The sequence below is a fragment of the Castanea sativa genome, chromosome 3 (genome assembly GCF_040712315.1).
Source record: "Castanea sativa cultivar Marrone di Chiusa Pesio chromosome 3, ASM4071231v1".
Lineage (NCBI taxonomy): Eukaryota > Viridiplantae > Streptophyta > Magnoliopsida > Fagales > Fagaceae > Castanea > Castanea sativa.
In genome coordinates, this window is record NC_134015.1 from 52,301,691 (window position 1) to 52,324,894 (window position 23,204).

The following is a 23,204-nucleotide window of genomic DNA, read 5'->3' on the forward strand; positions in this document are numbered from 1 at the left end:
TTCCTAGATATTAAGCATTAAGTTTTAAATATAAAAAGTAGAGCAGTCAAGGAATTGTATCTAAGTTTTGTGCTCATCAACATTTGAATTTGTTGATTAGAGAATGGAAGCTAAACATGTGTGCTTATGACACAGACACAGATGGACTGGACGTTATGAAGCTCATTTATGGGAAAAAGGGTCATGGAATCCAACACAGAAGAAGAAGGGAAAGCAAGGTATATCACATAGCTACATCACTTGTTTTCATCCATTGCCATGGACTTCTATTTACATACATATATGTTCTTCTTAATTGCTTACGCCTTCTTTGATATTTGCACGTTGGAATATTTGCTGGCATGGAGCAGTGTATCTAGGTAAATACTTTAATTGCTAATTGTAACCATCTTTTCTGCATGAAAGACTCAATTTAAAGGGCACTGACTGACCCCTTTGCCATTGCTGTTTGATTTATAGGAGCTTATGATGAAGAAGAATCTGCTGCAAGAGCATATGATTTAGCAGCCCTGAAGTATTGGGGAACATCAACATTTACAAATTTCCCAGTAACAATTATTATACAGGAATTTTAAAACCTCCCTTTCTTGCTCTAAAGAAAAAAGGGAAAAAAAAAATCTGGGGGACAATTATGTATTCTTTTCTCAACGCCAGCAGTCTGATATGATACTCTTGCAGGTATCTGACTATGAGAAAGAAATTGTGGTTATGAGGACTATGACTAAAGAAGAATACTTAGCCTCATTGAGAAGGTACCTCATCCCCTTAAGAATCACTTTCCTTAACAAGCTTTCCAATATTATCATAAATGTAATTGGCTTTTATATTTGTTCATATAGGAGAAGCAGCGGTTTTTCAAGAGGTGTATCCAAGTATAGAGGGGTTGCTAGGTAAACCAACTTTCTACAACAATAATATGAGTATACGTTGCTAATATGGAACCAATTCATAACGAGGTTGAACTTTTGGACAAACTATAGGCACCATCACAATGGGAGATGGGAAGCTAGGATAGGGAGGGTGTCTGGAAACAAATATCTCTACCTAGGCACTTACAGTAAGTTTCACCGTGATTATTTTCTCTCTCTCCCTCTCTCTCTCTGGTTTCTACACAAGTAATCAGTAAAACACTCAACCAAAATAAAATAGTAACTAGTAAAAAGCATCTACATGCACAAATCTTACACTGCAGATAAATGGCTTCATATTAGGGACTTGATAGGTTCATATTAGGTGTTGTTAATTGAACTTTGTATTCTTTCAATTTGATGCAAAAAATCTTCTCATTCATCCAAAAAAAAAAAAACAATGAAGTGCAACTGATTTAGAATTGCAAATTTTATCTTTTTGTAGGCACTCAAGAGGAGGCTGCTCATGCTTATGATATTGCTGCAATCGAATATAAAGGCATTAATGCAGTAACCAACTTCGACTTGAGCACATACATCAGATGGCTAAGACCCAGTGCCAGTTCTCTAGTCTCTCAACAACCAAAATCAAGTGTAGCGTCTAGCACCATAGCCAACCAGGAAACAACCGAGCAATCCATCTTTCACTCCAATTCCTTTACAGAAAATCGCTTGGACACCCTAAGACAACAGGAAGTTTTACAAAGTGAAACTTCCATTAGTCCTTGCACCAAGTCGTCAACCCCACGTGCACTTGGCCTTCTCCTAAGATCTTCACTATATAGAGAGCTGACAGAGAAGAATTTGAATACCACAGACAAAGATACTGAGGAGAGTGACACAAAAATTTTACTGCATCCAAGCATCGACAATGGGTTTGGGGGATTTTTTTGCAATGAAATTGGTTATAACTCTTGCATGTGTTCAAACTATGGGAACAAGTTACCTGGTCTGGAATCACCAGAGGAAATCGCATTACCATTTTATCATAGATCAGGACAGTCCTTCTGGAACGATACCTTAGGCTTAAACATCCCTCACTAAGAGAGTACTCTACCAAATTTAACTCAAAGTGACAAAGTTTCTCTTTCAATTAACATAAAGGTAGTATATGTATAGTACTTCCTGGCTGAGTACATATATTGCACTGTTGTATGAAATAAAGCAATTAATAGTAACAGTGGGAAGAAGCAATTAATTGCTCTTTTCTTTCAATCTTCAATGGCAAAAACTCAAGTGAAAATTTTTAAAGAGGTGAACAATGGCTTCCCTATGGCAAATTTATTTGAATTAATTTTGGTTGTCTGTCATGTATGTTCAACATGTAATTCATATTATGCAAAAAAGGGTATATTGGTTATTAGAGTCTAGAAGACTAGCTCGATGATTGGATTAACATCATTAACTGGTAAACAATAGTATGAACCTATAGTATTTGCGCAGCGGAAGCTTGAATCCAAACATGGTCTACCTATGCATTTGTCAATATTTGGCAGAATTTTTTGGCATTCTTCCTCCTTTGCTCGACAAAATAATACACTTTCATCAACAAAGAATAAATGGGAAACCCGTGGTCTGTTCCGACAAATAGAAACCCCTCTGATATCCCCATCTGCTTCAGCTTTTTTCAATAAACCTTGTAATCCGATGGCACAAAGGAGTGTGTGGATCTACAAATGTGTATATCAAGTTTTTCCCTAGTTGATTTAATATATATATATATATACACAAATGTGTATATCAAGTTTTTCCCTAGTTGATTTTATATATATATATAGACACACAAACACACCCTCCAAAAACATTTTATCCCTATTCTCATTTCCTTCATGCAGAAAATGGATCTCCATAGTATATCTCATACATGCATGAATACATATATTTCTCCTAGAAGATAGACCAACATGCGGCCACAAGGGACAAGACATGTAGATCACATGTGTGTTTGGCTTGAGCTTATAAGTTCAATTTTTATTTTTTATGTACGACTTTTTAAAACCTCATTTTTTTTCTCACTTTTTCACAATGCAAATATATTTTAGCACATTTTCAACAAAAAGCTAGACATACATGTGCATTTATTATAGCTTATTTTGGTGAGTGTCGAGTGATAACTTAGATGTAATGACATCCTTCATGATGCTCTATGTTGGTTTAAACCTCAATTCTTTCTCTCTCGTTATCTATCTTAAAAAAACAACAATAATAAATATAAATAAATAAAAGAGAGATTTTGGTGAGATGAAAATAAGTTGGATTTGACAAAACTATATCAAAGGAAAATGAGGCTTTTTAAAATGGATAAAGTTTGGCTACAAATCCACTTAATATCTTTTTATTATATGTGAATTATGACAAATCCACAAGTGGATTACATTTCTTTCTTATATCCTTCATACTTGCAAAATTTTCAGAAGATCAGAGATCATAGCTATGTCATTAATCAAAATTTTAAATTTCAAGTTTTTATAGTCTTAAATTATGCATAAAATATAAGTTTATGGATCAAATAATAAATAACATCTAATTAGCATGAAAATTAACATGCGTATTAAGAAAACATATAACATACAATCCAAGAGTGCTATTTCCAAATATGTAGCCATGTTAGTATTTTAGTGGGACTTGTAGCTAAAATTTGTCTTTTAAAAAACTAACCAAATAAAATAAGTGGACTTAATTTATAAATTATGTTATACCAAATGCACAATATTGATAAAAACGCCAAATGCACTAAAGCATGTGAAACTATATTGTTTGTATTTTTTACCCCAAAATTAAAGAGTTAGACTCAAATAGAATAAAATTTCATACTTTTCAACCTAAAAATTAAGAAAAGAAATGATTTTTTTTAAACCCAAAACTAAAAATGTAACCTACAAAAAGAATCAAATTTAAGGCCCAATTAGTCCTAAATGGTCTGAATGGACCGAAATGGACAAAATTGAACCGAATGGAGTAAAGTGGACCAAAATTCACTAAAGTAGTCTAAAATCACCGAAGTAGACCAAAATGAATCATAGTGAACCGAATAGGACTGAAATTGATAAAAGTGAGTGGAGTGAATGGACTGAGTGGACCGAACAGACAAAAAAGTTACACTAATGTAGCTTAACGACAAAAAAGTTACACTTTTAACACTACAAACACGAATTTAACCCAGATACTGACCACTTCAGATGGTAATGCCAATCTTACTAAAACACTTCAGAAGTAGAGTGCATTTGTTGTATAATATTGGTTTTCAACGACAATGGGTGTATAAGCGGGAGTGGGTGGTTTTCTTCACTCACAATTCACAGGGAACTTTTATTATGCACCAATTATATAAAAATTATGAAAATAAGTGCATTTAAAATAAGCTGAATTTTTCAACTTATCTCCGCTTTCAACTTATTTTTACTACTATTCATAAGTTCCACTATACTTTTTGATACTATTCATAGGTCTCACTATACTATTCAGCTTATTTTATAACCTTTTTTTTTTTCCACATTTTTAGCAAAAAGTTTTCAATTTCAACTAAATAAGTTATTCCAAACAAAGGAATCCGCTTATTTTGCTAAACTGAAAACTTTTTGCTAAAAGTACTGTAGATAAAAGTAAAAGTTAACTGAAATAATACAGTAAAACCCATGAATGGTACCAAAAAGTGCAATAAAGCCTGTGAATAGTAACAAAAATAAGTTAAATAGTAAAATAAACTGACTTTTTAAGCTGAAGCTAAACGCACACTAAGTTGTGAAAATTTTGGTCCCTATACTTACTGCTCTATTGGGCTTCTTACGGATCCTACCTCCTAATCTTCTAGCTTGATACAAAACTGGAGCAGTCCTTCCAGAAACAAATCGCAAACTCTACAATCATTTATTTAAGCAGACAAAAGCTGGCCTAGAAAAAAATCTGAAGCCTAACATAAAAATCTAACAAATTTTAAGGGAAAATGCTAAAACTACTTCCAAATTTATTGCAAAAACCTTACAAAGTATCACATCAATAAATAAAAATTAAATTATTTTTTTGTATTATATTTCAAAACTTGACGGGTTAGTCTGTAAATCCTATGTAATAAAATTTGTAAAAGTATAAAAGAGTGTCATATAGATAATAGATTCAGCTGACCCAAGTCAGCCTTTTAATAGCGTCTGAGATATATAGAAACAAACTTCACAACACTGCTTAGCCTTCATATAAATTTATCCTTGATGTACTGGAAAATATGAAAAATGTTAAAGAAAAAAAAACATATGTGCATATATAACTTGACACAAGAATTTAGTAAACCAAATTGTGTGTCAAATAAGTACTGGACGAAGAACCATCTAATGGTCTAGCATGCTGAAATCAACACTTGGTAGAAAGCGCCCTGCAAAGTTCAAAGCAGTGTAAGCACAATTGAATAAGAAGCTATACAACAAATATGTCGAATTATGCAAAGAATAACATAAGAAGAACAAGAACTGTATGAAGTACATGCATGGTAGCTTTTATGCCATTAGGCTCTGGTCTTCTCAACCAACATAAGCTGTAAAATAAACGCTAATTCATATCTACCCCATCATACCAATGCCTTGTCGGTCCCAAATTCCAAAATATAACCAATGAATCTAACACTAAAAATAGAAGCCTCCAATAATTCAATAAGAAATTAAGGAATGAGCTAGTCTACAATCCAGGAAGACTGGAACCAGAAAGTTATTTGTACCTCTGCTCTCAGTAATGAGCCAGTGTCTAAAACATAGATTTATTATAAGTGGCAGCCACCTTAGCTCAATTAACAAAGGCATACACAAGATTTTTGATAAGTAACAAAGACATTTTAAAGATATCTTTAGCACATACAATGCTCTAAAAGAGGAACCTCAAAGAGATGTAAAGATGGGGAAAATTATATGGGTGTTGCTTGTGAAGCATAATAAAGGCTTCAGACATGGCATAACTAGAATATTAACGTTAGTCAGTTTTTTAGCACTTAGTCAATTTTCACTGGCTAATTACATTAAACTCTTCTCAGAAAGTACATATTTTTTATGTGAAGTGAGGATGTAGCAAGAGCACGAAATGGTGACCACAAAAATATGCCGAGAGCAGAAGAAGTATCAAATCATCAATTTATTTTATTTTTTTTGTTTTATCTTTGACTTTTTTTCATTAGGAATATGATGGCGGAATCATAACATGGTTAAAGAAAGAATATTCTCTTTGATGGCGGAATCATAACATGGTTAAAGAAAGGATATTCTCTTTGGAAGCCTAAGGCTAAGGCAAAACCCAAGAATAAGTGTCCATGGTAGTTAATTAAGTTTTTATATTTTATTTAATTATTCTTGAGTCAGGTATTTCAGTAATTTTACAATTGTTGGGTATGGGCCATAGTTATAGGCCATGGGTTTTATTACTTAGTCTTATTTAATTATGGGTCTTTATGTATGGGCCTTGATTTAATTTATTAGGTTTCAATAGTAGTCCTAGTACTAGTAGGAATCCTAATACTTCTGGTACAAGTAAGAGTCTTTAATAAAATTGAGTGTTTTGAGCATTAGGCATGTTGGCCTTTATTGTTTCTTTCTTCTTCTCTCTTCTCATTATTTTTTCTTCTTTCTTTTTAAGGTTACTGTTCACAGTTACTGTTGGCATAGCCCTAACTTCTCTCTAGTTCTTCTTCTTTCCTAACCCACCACAACTAAACGTTCAACAAATCCCTAATTTGTCCTACATCAGAATATTACACTAAATAAAATCAATAACATTGAAAGTTTAATCACATACCGCATACAAGTCAAACATTTATGACAATTCCTAAAACCCACTCAAACAGGTAGGATACTCAAAAATGGGGTTTACAAGGCACAATTTCCTAGAAAATGATTAAATACATATGAAAGCACATGCTATCCTCTAGAAAAACGCACTTGAGATGAAAATTTAAATTCAAACCTCATCAGGGTTCTTGACTGGTCTTCCAATCTAAGACCACCCTCTTGTACAATAGCATCTGGTGCTGGATCAATGCTTCCAGACAAGGAGTCTGCAATATCCTTAAGACCCTGAAAGCAAAATTAAAACAAATGGAACGCATTTTACCAAAAGTTACATATAAATATATAATCAATTACTTAAGCATAAAAACTCCCAAGTATCCAGTGGCAGTATAAGGCCCTGAAAAGTTTGCAGAACTTCACAACTGAAAATATATGGACTCAAAAGCAGGCATTTGAGAGAGAGAGAGAGAGAGAGAGAGAGAGAGCACTTGCCACCACAGCAAGAGGAAAAGGACCATCAATCGATTACTTAAGCATAAAAAGTCCTAAATATCAAATGGCAGTATATGACCCCGATATATATGAGGACACAAAAGCAGGCATTTGAGAGAGAGAGAGAGAAAGAGAGAGAGGAGGGAGAGCATTTGCCACCACAGTAAGAGGAAAAGGACCATCAATCTTTCTTTTTGAGTTACAACAAAAGTAATTAGTTATGGAAGTGGCCTTCAGAACCACAATAAGGCCTTTGCCAGGTCCATTGACTACAAATGATGGGAAAAGATATGCCACTCTGAAAAACTTATTCAAATGATACACTCATCAGGCCTACCTCATTTAAATGTAGGAAAAGGATAAATCCTTGCCCAACAATATACACATGACGGAAAGTGTCACCATGTGAGAACTTTCCTGACATATGCAAGTTATAGATAATTACATAACACGGACATTGAGGATTTACAGTATAAGCAATACATGACAATCAACTGGATGTTAGTTGGGGGTGTGAATCAATCAATCTTATCGGTTCTATTTTGCCAATTCAGCAACCAGAAGAAAAAGTAAAGGTACATAGGAATAAAAACCTTCAAACTTGGAGGTTCCTGGTATGTGAGTAAAGTACGAGATTTTCCAGTAATTTTAAGTTGCTCCTGCAAAATATTGAACAATTAGTTAAACTAATGATCAGCCATATAAGAAAGCACCAGAAATGAGACTACAATTATGTAATTAAGAAAATAGTAGAGACAGTATGATGCACTCTTTAGCACATTCAATATTGCTGATTATGCCGGTAAATTTTATTTATAAAAAAAAAAAAAAAAGATTATTCCAGAACCACCAAATACTGTTTGTTCTTTCAAATAACAAGGAGATAATATCAGATGCCATCACTGCCACTTCAGTGTGCGGCATGGAATAAAAATCAGTGGCAGGACCATTGTTACCTCCAGATACAATTTGATTAATTACAACTAAGATGGATACATTTGAAGTATTAACTATTTCAAGAGCTCAAACAACCCCTCCCCCCCTACCTCCCCCCTCTTCCAAAGAAAAGAGACATGACATTAAAAGTTAACTGCAAACTATATTTAAAACCACAGGTTCAAACCTTCAGAACTTCAGGCATTATCCCCTTTTTGCCATCAACAAAGTTGCAGAGGTACAGAACACCAAGATTTGCAATATCCTGTCACCAAAAAATTATGTCAGCACCTCCTCAAGAAGATACATACAACTGCAAGATTAACAGCCAACACCATTGCAAGTCATAAATCAGAGGTGATTTATCCTCACAGTAGTAAGTTCAGACAACCAGTCATAATTATAAACATCTCAAGCACCCATGGCAATACACCTGCAACTGACACTCACAAACTAAGACATCACTCAACTTACCTTTAATCAACCTAAATTTTCCCAGCTATTGATAATTTGTTTTAATTTTTTCATGTATGGTGAAACATGTCTAAGTAATAAATGCAATATCAATTTGTCACCAGTCAAATTATCCAAAACACATCTTACTAAAAATAAAAATTAAAAACTAAAAAAAAATTATTAAAAAAAGTCATTGTTGCAACTTCTTTTAATTATTTTTAGCATATAAAAACTTTTATTGCAAGTCATATATCAGAGGTGATTTATCCTCACAACAGTTAGTTCAGACAACCAATCATAATTATAAACATCTCGGGCACCCATGGCAATACACCTACAACTGACACTCATGAACCAAGACATCGCTCAACTTACCTTTAACCAACCTAAATACTCCCAGTTATTGATGTTTTGTTTTTATTTTTTTCACGCATGGAGAAAGACATCAATGTCGAAACTTCTTTTAATTATTTTTAAGCAAAAAAAAATTTTTTATTGCCAAAACTGGACTACCTGGTTTCCTATAAACAAACACCCCCCCTATCCCCAATTCCTCTAGTTACCATCAAACAGAATTTCACCCAACTAAACTACCACTATAGGCATGTACTTATCCAAAAAATAAAATTACCACTATAGGCAGGTATCTTCTCTCCAATTATTGACACAAATCTCACTTTTCAATATAGATTATAATTCCTTATGACCTTTTTATTTTGGCTTGATTCCTTTTGACCTTTTTTCCCCTTTCTAGTTAGGACCTCTTAACTTTTCCAGGCTAGGATACAACTTAAATAAAGAAATTGTGGCTGCTGTCAGAGCATACAATAGAAATTTATTTGTTAAAATATTGCTTCTTGTATTACAAGAGGAGATAAAGAAAGTCTTACCTGCTTATCTTCCAATGTACATATCTTCCCATCCTGAAACAAAGAAAGTTAACATTACAATCAATTCCAAAAGGAAAAAAATTTTCACAAGCACACACACACATGTGAAAGGGACTAAAGGCCCACTTAATATTTTTACAATATCTCCCATTCTGCATTGCATGAAAATGGAAGGTAACAAAAAAACATTCCTCTTTTTTTTTTCTTTAATCAGCAACAAATGGCAAAAGAAGGTATCATAAGAGAGAAAGCTTCAGGGTAAAGGGTTGGAAAGAACAACACACAGTACAAAAGAACCACCACTGCAGACACCACCAATATAATAAAATTAGACTACTTTCATTAAAATAACTCACCAAACCTTCCACCAGTCTCTGCAAGTCATTCAAGTCATAGCCAATGTCAGAAAGAGATTTTTGAACTTCAGCAACCTGTTACACAAGTTTTAAAATGATAATGTAATTAAAACCATAGAATCAAACTGATTATGTTTGAATATTACCTAATATCCATGATATATATGGACACACTAGAAAGTACAGATAACTGATCTGCATGACTTGAATTAATATGGGGCTATTCAAATTGTATAATGTATAAGATACCAGACATCAATACTAACTAAATACCACATATTAAAAGTAAAAAAATTAGATAATACCTAAATAACCCATCATGTCTAATACTTAGCCATAACTACCCATTATTTATGAGAATATCCAGAAAAAAGCACTAAAAGACCCACCATATTATATTGCACTTTCAACGATATGATTTACTCTAGAAACAAAGAATAACAAACTCATGAAAACCTCATAGCACATACATCACTCTTAATTAACTTTGACATCTCATTCTGCTTTTCCATTTTATCATCCAAGTTCGCAATTCGCTGTGTCAAATGCCTCTTTGTTGCCTGCCCAACAGAAGAATTGTATGCAAAATCAGAATTTGTACACAAACATTAGAAGTATTAAGGAAAATCGCAGAATAAACTCATCTAAAAGAGGAACATTACCTTATTAAATTTTTAAATTTACTCAATAATAACTTAGTTTTTCCTCTATATGTACATCACTAACAAGGATGCTCTTTTCTTTCTTTAATAGATAAGTTACACATGCACCAATGAGTTTTGAACCCCGTCCTCACCCTCTACCCGCATTTTTGAGAGGAGGAAGGGCCATTTGAGCCAAAACTCATTGGCCTAACAAGGATGCTCTTGACCCTTTGCTGCCAACATCAGAGGTAAAGCAGCAACTCCATCACCACACATTTTAATTATTTATATACATAAATATATAGCAGAGAGTGAACAAAGTCAACCACAACAAAAGTCAACCACAACATAAATGGTCAATACAAATATCCTTCTTAATATTATTTCAAAAGTACTCAAAACTATTTGGCAAAGATACGTTGGTCTGACAAGGATCCAACAGGTTCATAATTGAACAAAAAAAGAAAAAAAAATTATAGATTAACAGAAATATAAAGATTATTTTTAAAGCCATAGAAATATCACAAACAACTGAAAATTTTTTCATCAACAAAGATCAACGCCTCCTAGCTATCAACTCCATTTCTAATAAAATATGCACCATGAATTCTAACCATTGCTTCTTCTTCTTTTTTTAAATGATCTATGTTGCCAGATCCTCTTCAAAAATCAAATATATATTCAGAGCAATTTGTCTCTAGATTTTATATCAGTCTAAGAAGTTGCAATCAGTGAAACAGAAACTTACAGCAAGAGCCTCTGACACACTCTCCAGATGCTTTGTCAAGTTCGTTACAGCAGTAGCCATATTACGCTTTGTCACGTACATGAGATCCGAGAAGGAAAGACCCTAAACATAAACAAATGCGGGTATAACCAAAAAAAAATTAAGTTCTCTAAATCACATATCCCGGTCTCAAACCATCATTAAAAAAAATTAAACAAAATCAATTAAAAGTAAATAAAAAATAAAAAAAGCAAAATGCTTAATATGCACCTATAAGGTAAGCTAAATAACCAACTTACCTTCCACCACATGTAGCCGTAACCCAATGCCCCCACGGTAGCAGCTGGAACTAAAAGTGATGTCAAGTTACCTGGAAATATACACACAAAAAAGACGGGAACAATTAAACAAAAATTAACCAACCAGAATTCACTTTGCGACTAATAATAACAAAAGAAAATTTATATTTGTACTACACAATCACATGGTTATATGCAAAAAAAAAAAAAAATGTTATAATCCGAGACTACAACACAATAATAAGCAATTATTCGTACTTTGGCCACCATTATTTCCATTCAGAACAGTAATCTGCCTTGCTGAGGCTAGTTGTCGAACCTCAGTTGCCAATCGCCGCACCTACAAAATCCCATTACTACAAATTCAGGTACACTGTATAGGGTCCATTTGATTAGGCGTTTCCCATAATCTCAATTCCTATATAACAGATTGAAATTTTTAAAAACTGCTTCACTGTTTTATTAAAATTTTTAAAATTACCTGCGCGGCAATGGCATCAGAATATTCAGCATCCGATTGCTCCCCAGACTTCTCTAATCCCTTCACCAACGACTGTCAATACAAAGAAATTAAGTTTTTTTTTTTTATATAAGTATTCTCAACTCAGAAAATTATATTATTTTAATTCAAATTTCACAAAAACAATCAAAGCAAAAACATGATTCACTAAAAAAAAATCAATTTACTAAAATAACAAATAAATCATGTAGCTTATTCAACTCAGAAAACTATAATATTTAATTTCCATTCGTTTCACAGGGAAAAAAAAAAATCAAAGCATAAACATAATTCAATGAAAAAAAAAATTAAAATTTTTATATAAAAAAATTGATCAAAATTTTCTGAAAATTTGGTGGAGCTAGATTTGAAATTAGCGAAAAAGTTCCAAAAAAAAAGAGTACCTGAAGTTCGCCAAGCAAATCCGAGAATTTACCATTTTTAACCAGGATTGTGCCAGTGTATCCTGCAAATTCAAAAGCCAAAGAATCGCACACAGGTCGAAATAGCTCACACAGCGAGAGTTTTTTCCAAAAACGAAGAGAGAGAGAGAGAGAGTACCTGCGCCGAGAAGGATGAAAATCCGAGATAATCCCATGCCGGCTTGCATCGCCATGGCTGAGCTTTGATCGAGTCCGAAACCCTAGGATTGTAGAGAGAGAAATAGATAAATAGAGAGAGAGAGAGAGAGAGAGAGAGAGTGTTTGGACTTTGGATTAGGGGAGGCTGAGGTCAGAGCTTCCGGCGGATTATGATGCACGTAGATTTGACATTTTAATTGAGCTAAAATTCCTTTAACGACGCCGTTTTGTTCTAATTAGACAACAACCGCCTCTCTTTTTGACCTTTTTGTTTGCCTGAAGATAGTAATGAGATTTCCAATTTGCCTACACAATTTTTTTTTTGCTTGGGAATTGGGTAAAATCTAAAAAGTAAAGAGATAAACATAGTCAAGTATAACAATATTTTTGCCAAATTAAGAAAAGATAGCTTAGCAATACAAAGGTTTCCAACATTTTTCTCCTAATTTGTTAAATTTATCGTGTTTAATTTGGAGGTTTTTTTTTTTTGACAGGGACTCATTATTAACACCATTAATCATAACATATAATATCAAAATTTTGAATCATTTTGAGCTATTAGATTTTTTTTAATACTAATAAAAGTTGTTTTTTTTTCTTGCTCAATTACATCAAATTGATAAAGATTTTTCACTTTTTTATTATTGAAAATTGCATAAAATAAAATTAAAATTACCAACAATAATTATGATATGGGTTATTAATTATTAACATGCCTAATAAAGTCTTGTTGAAGAAAAAATAATAATGATAATCTACAATAAATTTTCATAAATTTTGAACTAAATAATAGAGAGGTATTTTTTTTTTTTATACAAGATAGAATTCTACTCTAGCCTAATCTAAGTGTATATGTGTTTGAAACTCCCTCCTGAAGACTTGAAGTCCAGTCTTTGCCCCCTACACTCTATAAGCACTTATACTTGTGGAGGCATTTCATGAAGCTATTTAGCATTTACAAAATAATTGACCCATTGAAGGGAAAATTTATATGGTGTAACAGATATATATAACGCTCGTCTCACATAAAAATGGACTCTATGAACAAAAATCCAACCCTATGTCAGAAAGATTTTACATATGCCTATTACACCATACACCCTTTCCATTGGAGGGAAGGGGTTGTGGCGGTTTGGAGTCTTTGGACTCCCATCTCCATCCATTTTCACTTTCTAAGAGATTCCTAGAATGTCCACCTCCTAGGTAAAAAAAGGAAATAATGCAGTACCTTCAATTTGATCTTGTAAATAACAGAAAATCTGATTTCTGTCTGAGAGTTGCAACAGAAATTGGAATAAAAAATTAGAAGAGAGGCTTTAAGAGCTCTGTAATTTTCAAATTGCTACAGAATGATGATCAACCAAACATTTGCACCTCAAATGGCATCAATGAGTTTAATAAAACATACTGGTGGTGGCAACCAGTGACCTGAGTGTAAGAACAAGCTTTTCCCCTTTTATGAGCAACCTTTCCCTATTCTGTCTACTGTTTCCCATACGAATTTATTAAAGATGCTTTGGTCCTTGAAACAGTTCATTGCTTATTTTGCTTTCCTTCTTCAAACTGAGGATTAACAATCAAGGGATTTATATTTCTCTGAGGGCATGTCCTAATATTGTGTCCTTTTTCTTGGCACATAGAGCATGTTCTGCTTCCAGTAGGAAAGTGTCTTTTGGCATGAGAACCACTCAACTTTACCCCAGTCACTTGAGGGCAAGTCCTGCGATTGTGACCACTTTGACGACATATTCTGCAAAGATGGTTCCTCGTAACTGCATTCCCATGATTGCTGGACGTTGAATTTTGGCAGGTTCTTCTGTTGTGGCCCTTTTCTCCACATAACCGACACATAAACTGTCTACCTATCAAACTATCCTTGAGTTCTGGACAGTAGTGTCTCCTGTGTCCCTCACGTCCACAGTTTCTGCAGTAAAATTTTACTCCTGCATCAGACATGAGAATTGATTTATGTCAATACAACAAAGTCAACAATAAACTAGGCCAATCATCCAAAGCCTAGCTGTAATGAAAGGTGCACTTGAAATTATCAGTTATTTTCCAGTCCATAAACTTTTTCCTTTTTTTTTTTCTTTCCTTTATTGATTCGCACATTTTCTCATACTTTTTGAGGGCCGCAGAGGCCTTTATGAAGTGAAGCATTAGTTATATATTTGTATTAGCTCTAACAATAGCCGTAGCCCCCCGGTTGTCTTTTAATGGGTGGCAGAATTGGGGAAAAAAGAGAAGGGGCTGGGGGGGGGGAAGGGGGAGAGGGGAGTTTCAGCTACCAATCGATGAAGGAAAAAAGAAGCATAAGATCTTAAACCAAATTTAGATTGAAACAATTTCCATATTACCATTATTTTATGCAAACTATGTGACTTTTCACCCTATATGGAATAGCATTACATGGAGGAAGGACGAAAACAGAAAATACATGGAAAACCAAGGGATCAGAATTCCAAGTAAATGAGTATTACACCAAATGGTGAGACTATTGCAAAGTTACATCAGTAACAAGTAGTTCATAAAAATGAAGTCAAAATATACAAATTTGGCCCAGCAGGAAACTTCATTGTATAAGAACAGACCTTTCATGGCAATGCTCCTCTTGCGACGGTTTTCTGGATCACTAAAGAAAGCCTTTAAAGCTTCAGAAGCACGCCTTCGTGCTGCAGCAGTTCCTTTGGCTTTCTACATTCATATAAAATTTGATATTATCATAGCAGTGATTTTCCAAAGTCAACCATGTTGGAAATTGAAGGTTCAATGAACTTCCCTTCCTGATCACCAAAAGACTCTAAATAAACCACGTGTCTATGTAGTTGACACATAACCTTTGCTTCATACAGATTATACACTGAATTTGCAAAAGCATGCTTATATAACATATGTATGTACATTGCCCAGCTTAAAGGTCAAATTATTAGGCTCTGGAATGGAATCCAGTGTTTCACAGTTACTACTTTAGATCTAACCTTTAACTTATAAGCCACATGATGATGTTGTAAATCATCCACTTCAACTTAAGTTATCATCCTAAATATAGATACAACAGCACACAATTATCTCGTCCTGGGAAGGCCTCATGGGACAAAGTTATCATGCCCTACTTAAATTATCAAAAGAAGAGGTCTATGGAAAAATTATTTTCCTTTGATGCATTCTTGTAGATCATGAAAGTCCAGTCCTCTATTGGAATGCATTATAAAATTTTCAATTTATAACAAAGCACTACAACATTCATGTTAAACCATCATCTAATACGATATCTGAAACTATGAAAACTCAAAGGATTGTGAATAAAAACATACCTTAATTGCAGCCACTCTTTGTGCTTGAAGTGTAGGATCGCGATGGATAATCCTCATTCTCTTGCTAAATATACCTGTTTTGGCATTGAGACTCTGCAATCATCCAACTAAACCAAGAAGATTAAATTCATGATCTGACCAGAATCTATCACAATTAACTAAAAAAATATATGATGATGATCACATGCAAACAGTACGTGTGCAAGACCTAGCATCATCACAAGAAATGATAGCAGCCCTAGTTTATGAAAATTACGGTAGATGTTATATACATGAAACTTTAATTGCATGGCATGTTAGAATTTCCATCCACTCTGAAAGGGAGATAGCATACAATTTCTCTACAAGTCTCACAAGTCTTAAACTCACAAGGAATTGTAAACTCAAAGATCATTGATTGTTACACAAATATATAATCACCCATAACATTCAAAATGCCCAATTGGATGCTGGCCTAAGTAATCAGGAAGTACTCAAAATCCACAACCATGCAATAATAGCTAAAAACAAGGAGGATAATAAACTTATGGTTTCAGTCATACTTAAAAATTTAAGACATTTCAACATAATTAAGATAACTATGATTCTATGTACTCATGCATAGTATCAGATAACACATCAATATGCAATATATAACATATGCATGTCATGTTTCGTATACACAAGACATCAGATAAGGTTTAAGCATCCAACTAACTTTCAGCGATCGGCTAATTTTAAGTCCAACTTCAGGACGAAGTGATTGGTAAACACGCTTTGATTTCTTCTTCATGCCCAACTTTATATCCAAATTGTCAACTTCATCATCTTCTTTTACCTTGAGTGGAGAACTGGGGAGGAAAAAAGATTAAAAAGCGAAAATTTAGAATCTTTTTGTATCATTAAATAAAAATAAATAAGTAAAACATTTGAGATATACAAGCAAAACCAAGAACACTTCTAAACTATTCTGTATCATCAAAAAGGAGCTTCCATCAATACCAATACTAATTAGCTATGATGTAAAACTTATAACAACAAATTTGGATCAAACTTCTTTTAAAAGGGCATAAACATGATATAGAACCTTCAACAAGTGAATTGTAGGGGAATAAAAATATGCTTAGATTTAGAGCATGGATTGGAGCATATGACCCATTGTTTAATGTAGGGACTCAAAATAGCTGTGAAGCACACCTTGTCATCCAGTATCACAAGCAGGGGCAGAGCCATGTTATACTGTGGCAAAAATGTTCAAATTTTTTTTTATAGCTGGTAAAAATTAGTTCCAAAATAATTTTTGTAAAAGCTGCCCCTCCAAATAAAACTGACTATTTTGACCTTTCGTTAGTCTTTCTCCATATCTCCTCCCCCAACATGTCATCACACAAGCCCAACTTTTATAAGTTTTACTATTGGGCTGTAGCTTCCTTTATAGAAGCTTATTACTTTCACCTCTTCAATTGCATTTTCCAATGTTCTACTTTCCAGCCACCTACCTCATCACAATAGCTCTCTTTAATCTCTCTACTCCTCCATTTCTTCTTCTCATTTTTCATTTCTATTTTACCTCAATTTATATTCATTTCTATCTAACTTCAATTTCTATTTATTTATTCTACGGTTGATTTTTTTTTTCTTCCTTCTATTTATTAATCCAATTGATAGTCTATATTCATTATTTTTATCTATTATTTCATACTAACATACCAAACAACCATATTTAGGTAAGATTTGGTATGACAAACACATCTAATGCTAGATCAGACGCATAAATCATTGTAGTCCAATATATAGTACCACTAATCTTATTTGAAAAATCTCATATACATGCCAAAACTAACAAATTTGCCTTTCTGTTTGACATTTAGAGAAGCAAATCTTGAAATTGAAGTTGAAAATTCATTAGTACATTGACAAGTGGATCACACACACACACACACACACACACATATATCTTGTGAATCATTATAATCATTAAGTCTTGGCTAGTGCCCCCCCTCCCCCCTCAAAGAAAAATTTCTAGCTCCGCCAATGATCACAAGTCCCATCTTTTTATATGTAAATTGCAATAGCTCCTGCTGAATCAAGTACTAAAATGCACATGATGTACAAAAGATTCTTGCAAAATGTCAGAGCCTCAAAGGAATCATATTAGACTACAGTCCATTAATAGATCTACATAAAAACAGCATAAAGCTTGATGAGAAACGAAAGTGGCAGTTAAAAAAGTAAGGTTCAAGTGCCTGCATATGCATGTTTAGATTATTTTTGTTTGCACATAAGTTACATACAAGTATAAAATATCATTTATAATGAAGTAAGTAAAAACAGCTCTTTAGAAACATGTGCGAGTAAGCAATTGGTTCTTCATTAACAGTGAGTGACCAGATTAGAAAGTTAGTGGTAATAGATTAAAATACACATGCTGACAACACGAGACATCAAGATTTGGGGAAATTTGAATTTGATCAAATAAAGGGAGGGTAAAATGAAAACAGGATGTGAAAAAGTTACGTTGAGCGGGCTTTCTCCCATGGTTGCTCATCAATCGACTCTTCCCATATGACACAATCTCCTAAACACTGTTGACATGTCATTATACCCTGTTGCCAATGGAACCAAAGAAATAAGTGGAATGATAAAGAATTATTCTGTCACCATATGACCAATGTCCCACTACTTCATAATCATAACAAATGATTGATACAAACCCAGCAAGAAGCACATAAGCAATTTCATCAAGAACATCAAACAAAAATTCAAAGTAAAATAACACACACACACATTTATTTCATCCCCTTATAAGTTACCTCATAAAAGAGAAGAAAATATTAGACATATTGGAAATTTTTATGTTAAATGAGTGTCTAATATGCAGCATGAGTGTGGAATGTATTAATGACAGGGGAGAACAGTTTTGGGTTGTCTCATGATGATATGCAACAGCATAAAACCATTATGATACCCAAATAAATTAGTAAAACTTTAAGGCTGTCCAGCCCTTACACTCAAAACCCAAAACAGGGTTGTAAATTTGTAATTCCCTTGATCAACCAGAAGTAAGCAAGTTTGATTTTATGAAAAAACTGATAATAGTTTTTAATTTCCCTAAGTTTTTGTTAGAGCTGGAAAAAATTTAGTAATAATGTTCTACAAATGAGGTCTTTTGTAAGGTGAATGTTAGTGAGTTGGTATGAAGGAAAGATGCTTAGAGGTGTGAATCAGCATTGCTAATTTTTCATTAGAAAAAAAGAAACAGTATTGTACAATTGCAACTTATATTTACCAGGTTCAATTATTGAGAATAGCCACATTCATGCAGAGATGTTGAACGTTAGCAGCATATTCATACCTCTCTGAGGACCCTTAAAGAAACATCATATACAAGAAATACTCACACACAATGATTCAGTTTTATCATTAAATTTCAAGAAGTACTCTGTTCACATTCATCAATGAGTATTAATAGTGTGCGTGCAAGTCACTATCCCATTTTCATATCCAATTTGACTTATCATATATGGCTGCAAGAGCGTATACCTTCCCATTACATTGTAAACAGTCTAATCTAGCTCTCTCTATTCCACATTCTGTACAGGAAGTATAACCTCTGCCCCGGCAACTTGGGCAGGGTAGCTCTCTGATGTACAGCCCATTTGGACCAAACCAGGACCGTGGCTTGCGAGCACCAGAACTATCATTCCTGAAATTAAATTTGAGAAATTAGTTGTCAATCATCCAAAAGCCAACGGAGATAGATACGGCTGAAACAAAAGGAAAAACCATGGCAAATTACACCAAATTAATAAAAACCCTTTTCGCTTCTCAGCATGCTATGAAAGGCTAAAAGCTGCAACTTAAGACAAATGTACAGTTTATACTGTGTAGAAATGCCTAGAACAATGTTAATCAGTTATGCAATAGTTGCTCCATTTTCTTGTCTAAGAAAACATACAAACAAAGTTTTAGTCCCCCTCCCCTCCCTCCTCTCGGGATAAATGAATTTCGACTTTGGCTTCACGAGGAGTGGCCTTCATTTGATTTTTCTACCCTTAGGATTAAAAGTAAAATTTATAAATAAAAAAACTATGCACAACACCATTATTTGACTGAATTTAGAAGTTTTTTGGTCAGAATCTAACAATTTTCATATATCGTTTTTCTTTTTTACAAAATTATTATTATAAAAAAATTATAAACTTCCTCAACCATTAATTACAACAACACCTAAGTCTTGGTTTCAAATTTTTGAGACTGGATATGAATCCTCAACAGATTAGTCAATGTTGGCCGCGTGTACTCTTTTCCTCGGTCCTATTCTATCCGAAGTCATGAACTATGTTACTTCCTTAATTAACATGTCATTTTTTTACTACTTCTACTTATATTATTTTTGTTCTTCCTTTAACAATTAATTAAGTATTTTTAAATGCAGATTATTGTTCCTTCTTCTTCTTCTTTTAATCTCTTTTTTTAATTATTAAGCTCTATTATAAAATAAAAAATAAAAACAAAGCAAAGTAAGCTCTAAACAACACAATGCAGTTTATGAAAGCTTTCTAAACCTCTGCTTTGGCGCGACATCGAGTCCGTATAGATCTTCCGATGGATCATAACGTAACTGTACCACAATTACATAAAACAACATTAAAAAAAAAAAGAACAAAATACCTTATTCTAAAATATAAATTGAAACAAGTATTTGCATATGACTATGTACCTGAGTTTGTTTGGTAATAGGAACAGAATCGTCGCTGGTAGAGGAGGACATGGCTGTTGTTGTAACGAAGCTAATGCTTCTCTTGCAATGGAGTAAGTTGTGGGACCAAAGAGGTGCCAGAATTCGAAACGAGGAACACAGGGACGACATTTCGTACTACGTAGGTACAATTTCATATGGGAAATCCGAAGATTGAAATGGAAATAAAAAAATGTTTGTTTAGTTTAGCTTGAAAGAAATACTATGAACAATTTCCGATTTCAGCAAAAAAAAAAAAAAATCCAAATTGTGTGTGTGTGGATGACAAGAAGGCGCGCCTTTTCTACTTGTATTTATGATTTATCTGCGCGTGCTTGTGGCTTAGGATGAAGCCCATGGGTCCACCACCTCTCATGAGTTCAATTCGTATTTTAATTGGCAAAATCACCATTTTAGTCCTTACAGTTTAGGCTCATAGTCAATTTAGTCCTTATATTTTGGTAATAGTTAATTTGGCCCTTACTATTTTCAACTTGCGGTCAATTTAGTCCCTACCATTAACTTAGTAACGAAAAATGCATACGTGGCTAATAGTGTGCACAGTTGGCACATTTGATATTAACGTTGCAAATAAATTAATAAAAATAATATTGAATAAATATTTTAAAATTCCACGTTGGCATTTTCCCCCAATTTTAATTTTAATTTCACAGTTTTATAGATGAAAAATAAAAATAGAAATCTCAGATTTTCTTTGCATCTTCATGTACTTTCTTGGCAACCAAACACAAAAATACAAATATTAGATTAGTACATCAACACAAACCCATTTCATTTGAGACCACCTTTAAACCCATAGTTTACCCCTCACAATCTCAATTACAAATGTAAACAACCAAGACTACAACCAACAAACCCACTCTCTGATATCACCAAATCAATTTTGAAACCAGAAAAACCCACACGCCAACTAGAGCCAAGGTTACCAAATTAAAGAGAGATATAGTAAGAACTTAGGGATGCGGGTTTAGGGTTTTAGGTTTATGCCGAGCCGCCACCAGCTACGCTGTGACACCAACTGAAGCTCCACGTGTGCTCCAACCTGAGATGATTCGATCATTCTTGCCTTGCGCTGTCACCAGCCACCAAACCCCATCGCTGAACGGAGATCTCATCGCAGCCACCCAATGATCAAGTTTGTTTCCTTTGTAATGGATTTTTTTTTGGTTGTTACGATTTGGAAAATGGGGTTTTGAGGTTGATTTTAGATTCCCTGGGTTTAGTGTTTTGATTTGGTTTTTTGAGGTTCCAAGGGGATATTTAGCCACCAGATTATCTGGATTTTTTGTAAACAAATTTAGCTAGACTTATCCCCATCAAAGCCACAAGATTGGACTCAACACAAAGATACCAACTTGAAATGAGAGGGTTTCCATTTGGGTTTGTTCTTTTTTTTTTTTCTTTTTCTTTTTTAGTTTCTATTTGGTTACCGAGAAAGTTTGTTGGGAATAATTTGTTGAAATTTTTTGTATTCTAAAATTCCAATTTCTTATTGGCTATTTCTAATCAGGATGTTTCTCAATTGTATAGATGTGAGATGTTGTGGAATATATTCATGAATTCAAGGGTTTAAGATAGAAAAATAAAGAGGGTGATTTTGTGTTTGGGAGCCATGAAAATCAAAGAAAATCTGAGATTCTTAATTTTGTTTTCTACTACGAAATTAAAATTAAAATTATTTTTATTTCTATTAAAATTGGGAAAATGCCAATTTTTGGATTTAAAATATGTATTAAACATTATTTTATTAATTTATTTGCCACGTCAGTATCAAATGTGCCAACTGTGCAAACCGTTAGCCACGTATCCATTTTCCGTTACTAAGTTAACGGTAAAGACTAAATTAACCACAAGTTGAAAATAGCAAGAACTAAATTGACTGTGACCACAAAATGTAGGGACCAAAATGGTGTTTTTGCCTATTTTAATAGTGCAAAATGGGATATGAGTCTAATCTTTTGGGCCCAATGTATTTTGTTCAAAGTTTACTTTCCACTTGAGAAGAGCCCAACCTGAATAATTAGTAATTTGCAACAAAATTATAAATTAAAAAAAAACTAAAAAATATTTTTGTTCATTTTTATTTTATCATTTATATTTCAATATTTTTCATTTTGGTTCTTCACATTTGATTTCATTTTTATATTGGTTTTGTTTTGTGGGTACAAGAATTTTAGTAAAGTAATTGCACCACGTGTCATACCATGGCCGAGAAGGACTATTATTCTGCCGAGGAGGTCATGCCTTCAGATTGTAAGGTCACATCAATAGCACGTCATTAGAGGAGGTCGCATTATATAGAAAGAGTTTCGGGGAAGGAGCTAGTACTGATATGACTGAAAAGTTGGTGGTTGCCACCACATTTAATGCATCCCACCAAACCTACTGGCTGCATTTATGTGGAGAAGACCTCTGAACAATGCTGCCTTAGCTGTCGCAACTCACAAGAGGATTGGGAAAGTATCTGATGGGATAGACACTCAAGTAGTGGCCTAGATAGTCAACAAATGGAGGGTCAAGATCATCTAAGGGGAGCTATATAATGTAAGGAACCCTCTAGGGACAAAGGGATAGGGAGATAGGGAGAGAAATATTGTAA

The 23,204-nt window shown here is 33.7% G+C and overlaps 2 protein-coding genes across 2 annotated transcripts; both read right to left on the bottom strand.

The window, feature by feature from the left end:
* Window positions 1-5,009: 5,009 nt before the first annotated feature.
* LOC142628331 (uncharacterized) lies at window positions 5,010-12,911 on the bottom strand. The gene is made up of 13 exons (XM_075802430.1): window positions 12,531-12,911; window positions 12,374-12,435; window positions 11,952-12,023; window positions 11,729-11,810; window positions 11,471-11,541; window positions 11,193-11,294; window positions 10,271-10,360; window positions 9,801-9,875; window positions 9,445-9,477; window positions 8,286-8,363; window positions 7,756-7,821; window positions 6,846-6,955; window positions 5,010-5,274 (listed from the first exon to the last, which is right to left on the bottom strand). Exons 1-13 carry the CDS (start codon window positions 12,583-12,585, stop codon window positions 5,253-5,255), a joined length of 918 nt encoding a protein of 305 aa, XP_075658545.1. The 5' UTR covers window positions 12,586-12,911; the 3' UTR covers window positions 5,010-5,252.
* Window positions 12,912-13,759: 848 nt separating this feature from the next.
* On the bottom strand, window positions 13,760-20,865 carry LOC142628329 (uncharacterized). The gene is made up of 8 exons (XM_075802429.1): window positions 20,567-20,865; window positions 20,412-20,467; window positions 19,387-19,549; window positions 18,361-18,449; window positions 16,562-16,694; window positions 15,865-15,957; window positions 15,142-15,244; window positions 13,760-14,493 (listed from the first exon to the last, which is right to left on the bottom strand). Exons 1-8 carry the CDS (start codon window positions 20,714-20,716, stop codon window positions 14,084-14,086), a joined length of 1,197 nt encoding a protein of 398 aa, XP_075658544.1. The 5' UTR covers window positions 20,717-20,865; the 3' UTR covers window positions 13,760-14,083.
* Between the last annotated feature and the right edge of the window lie 2,339 nt (window positions 20,866-23,204).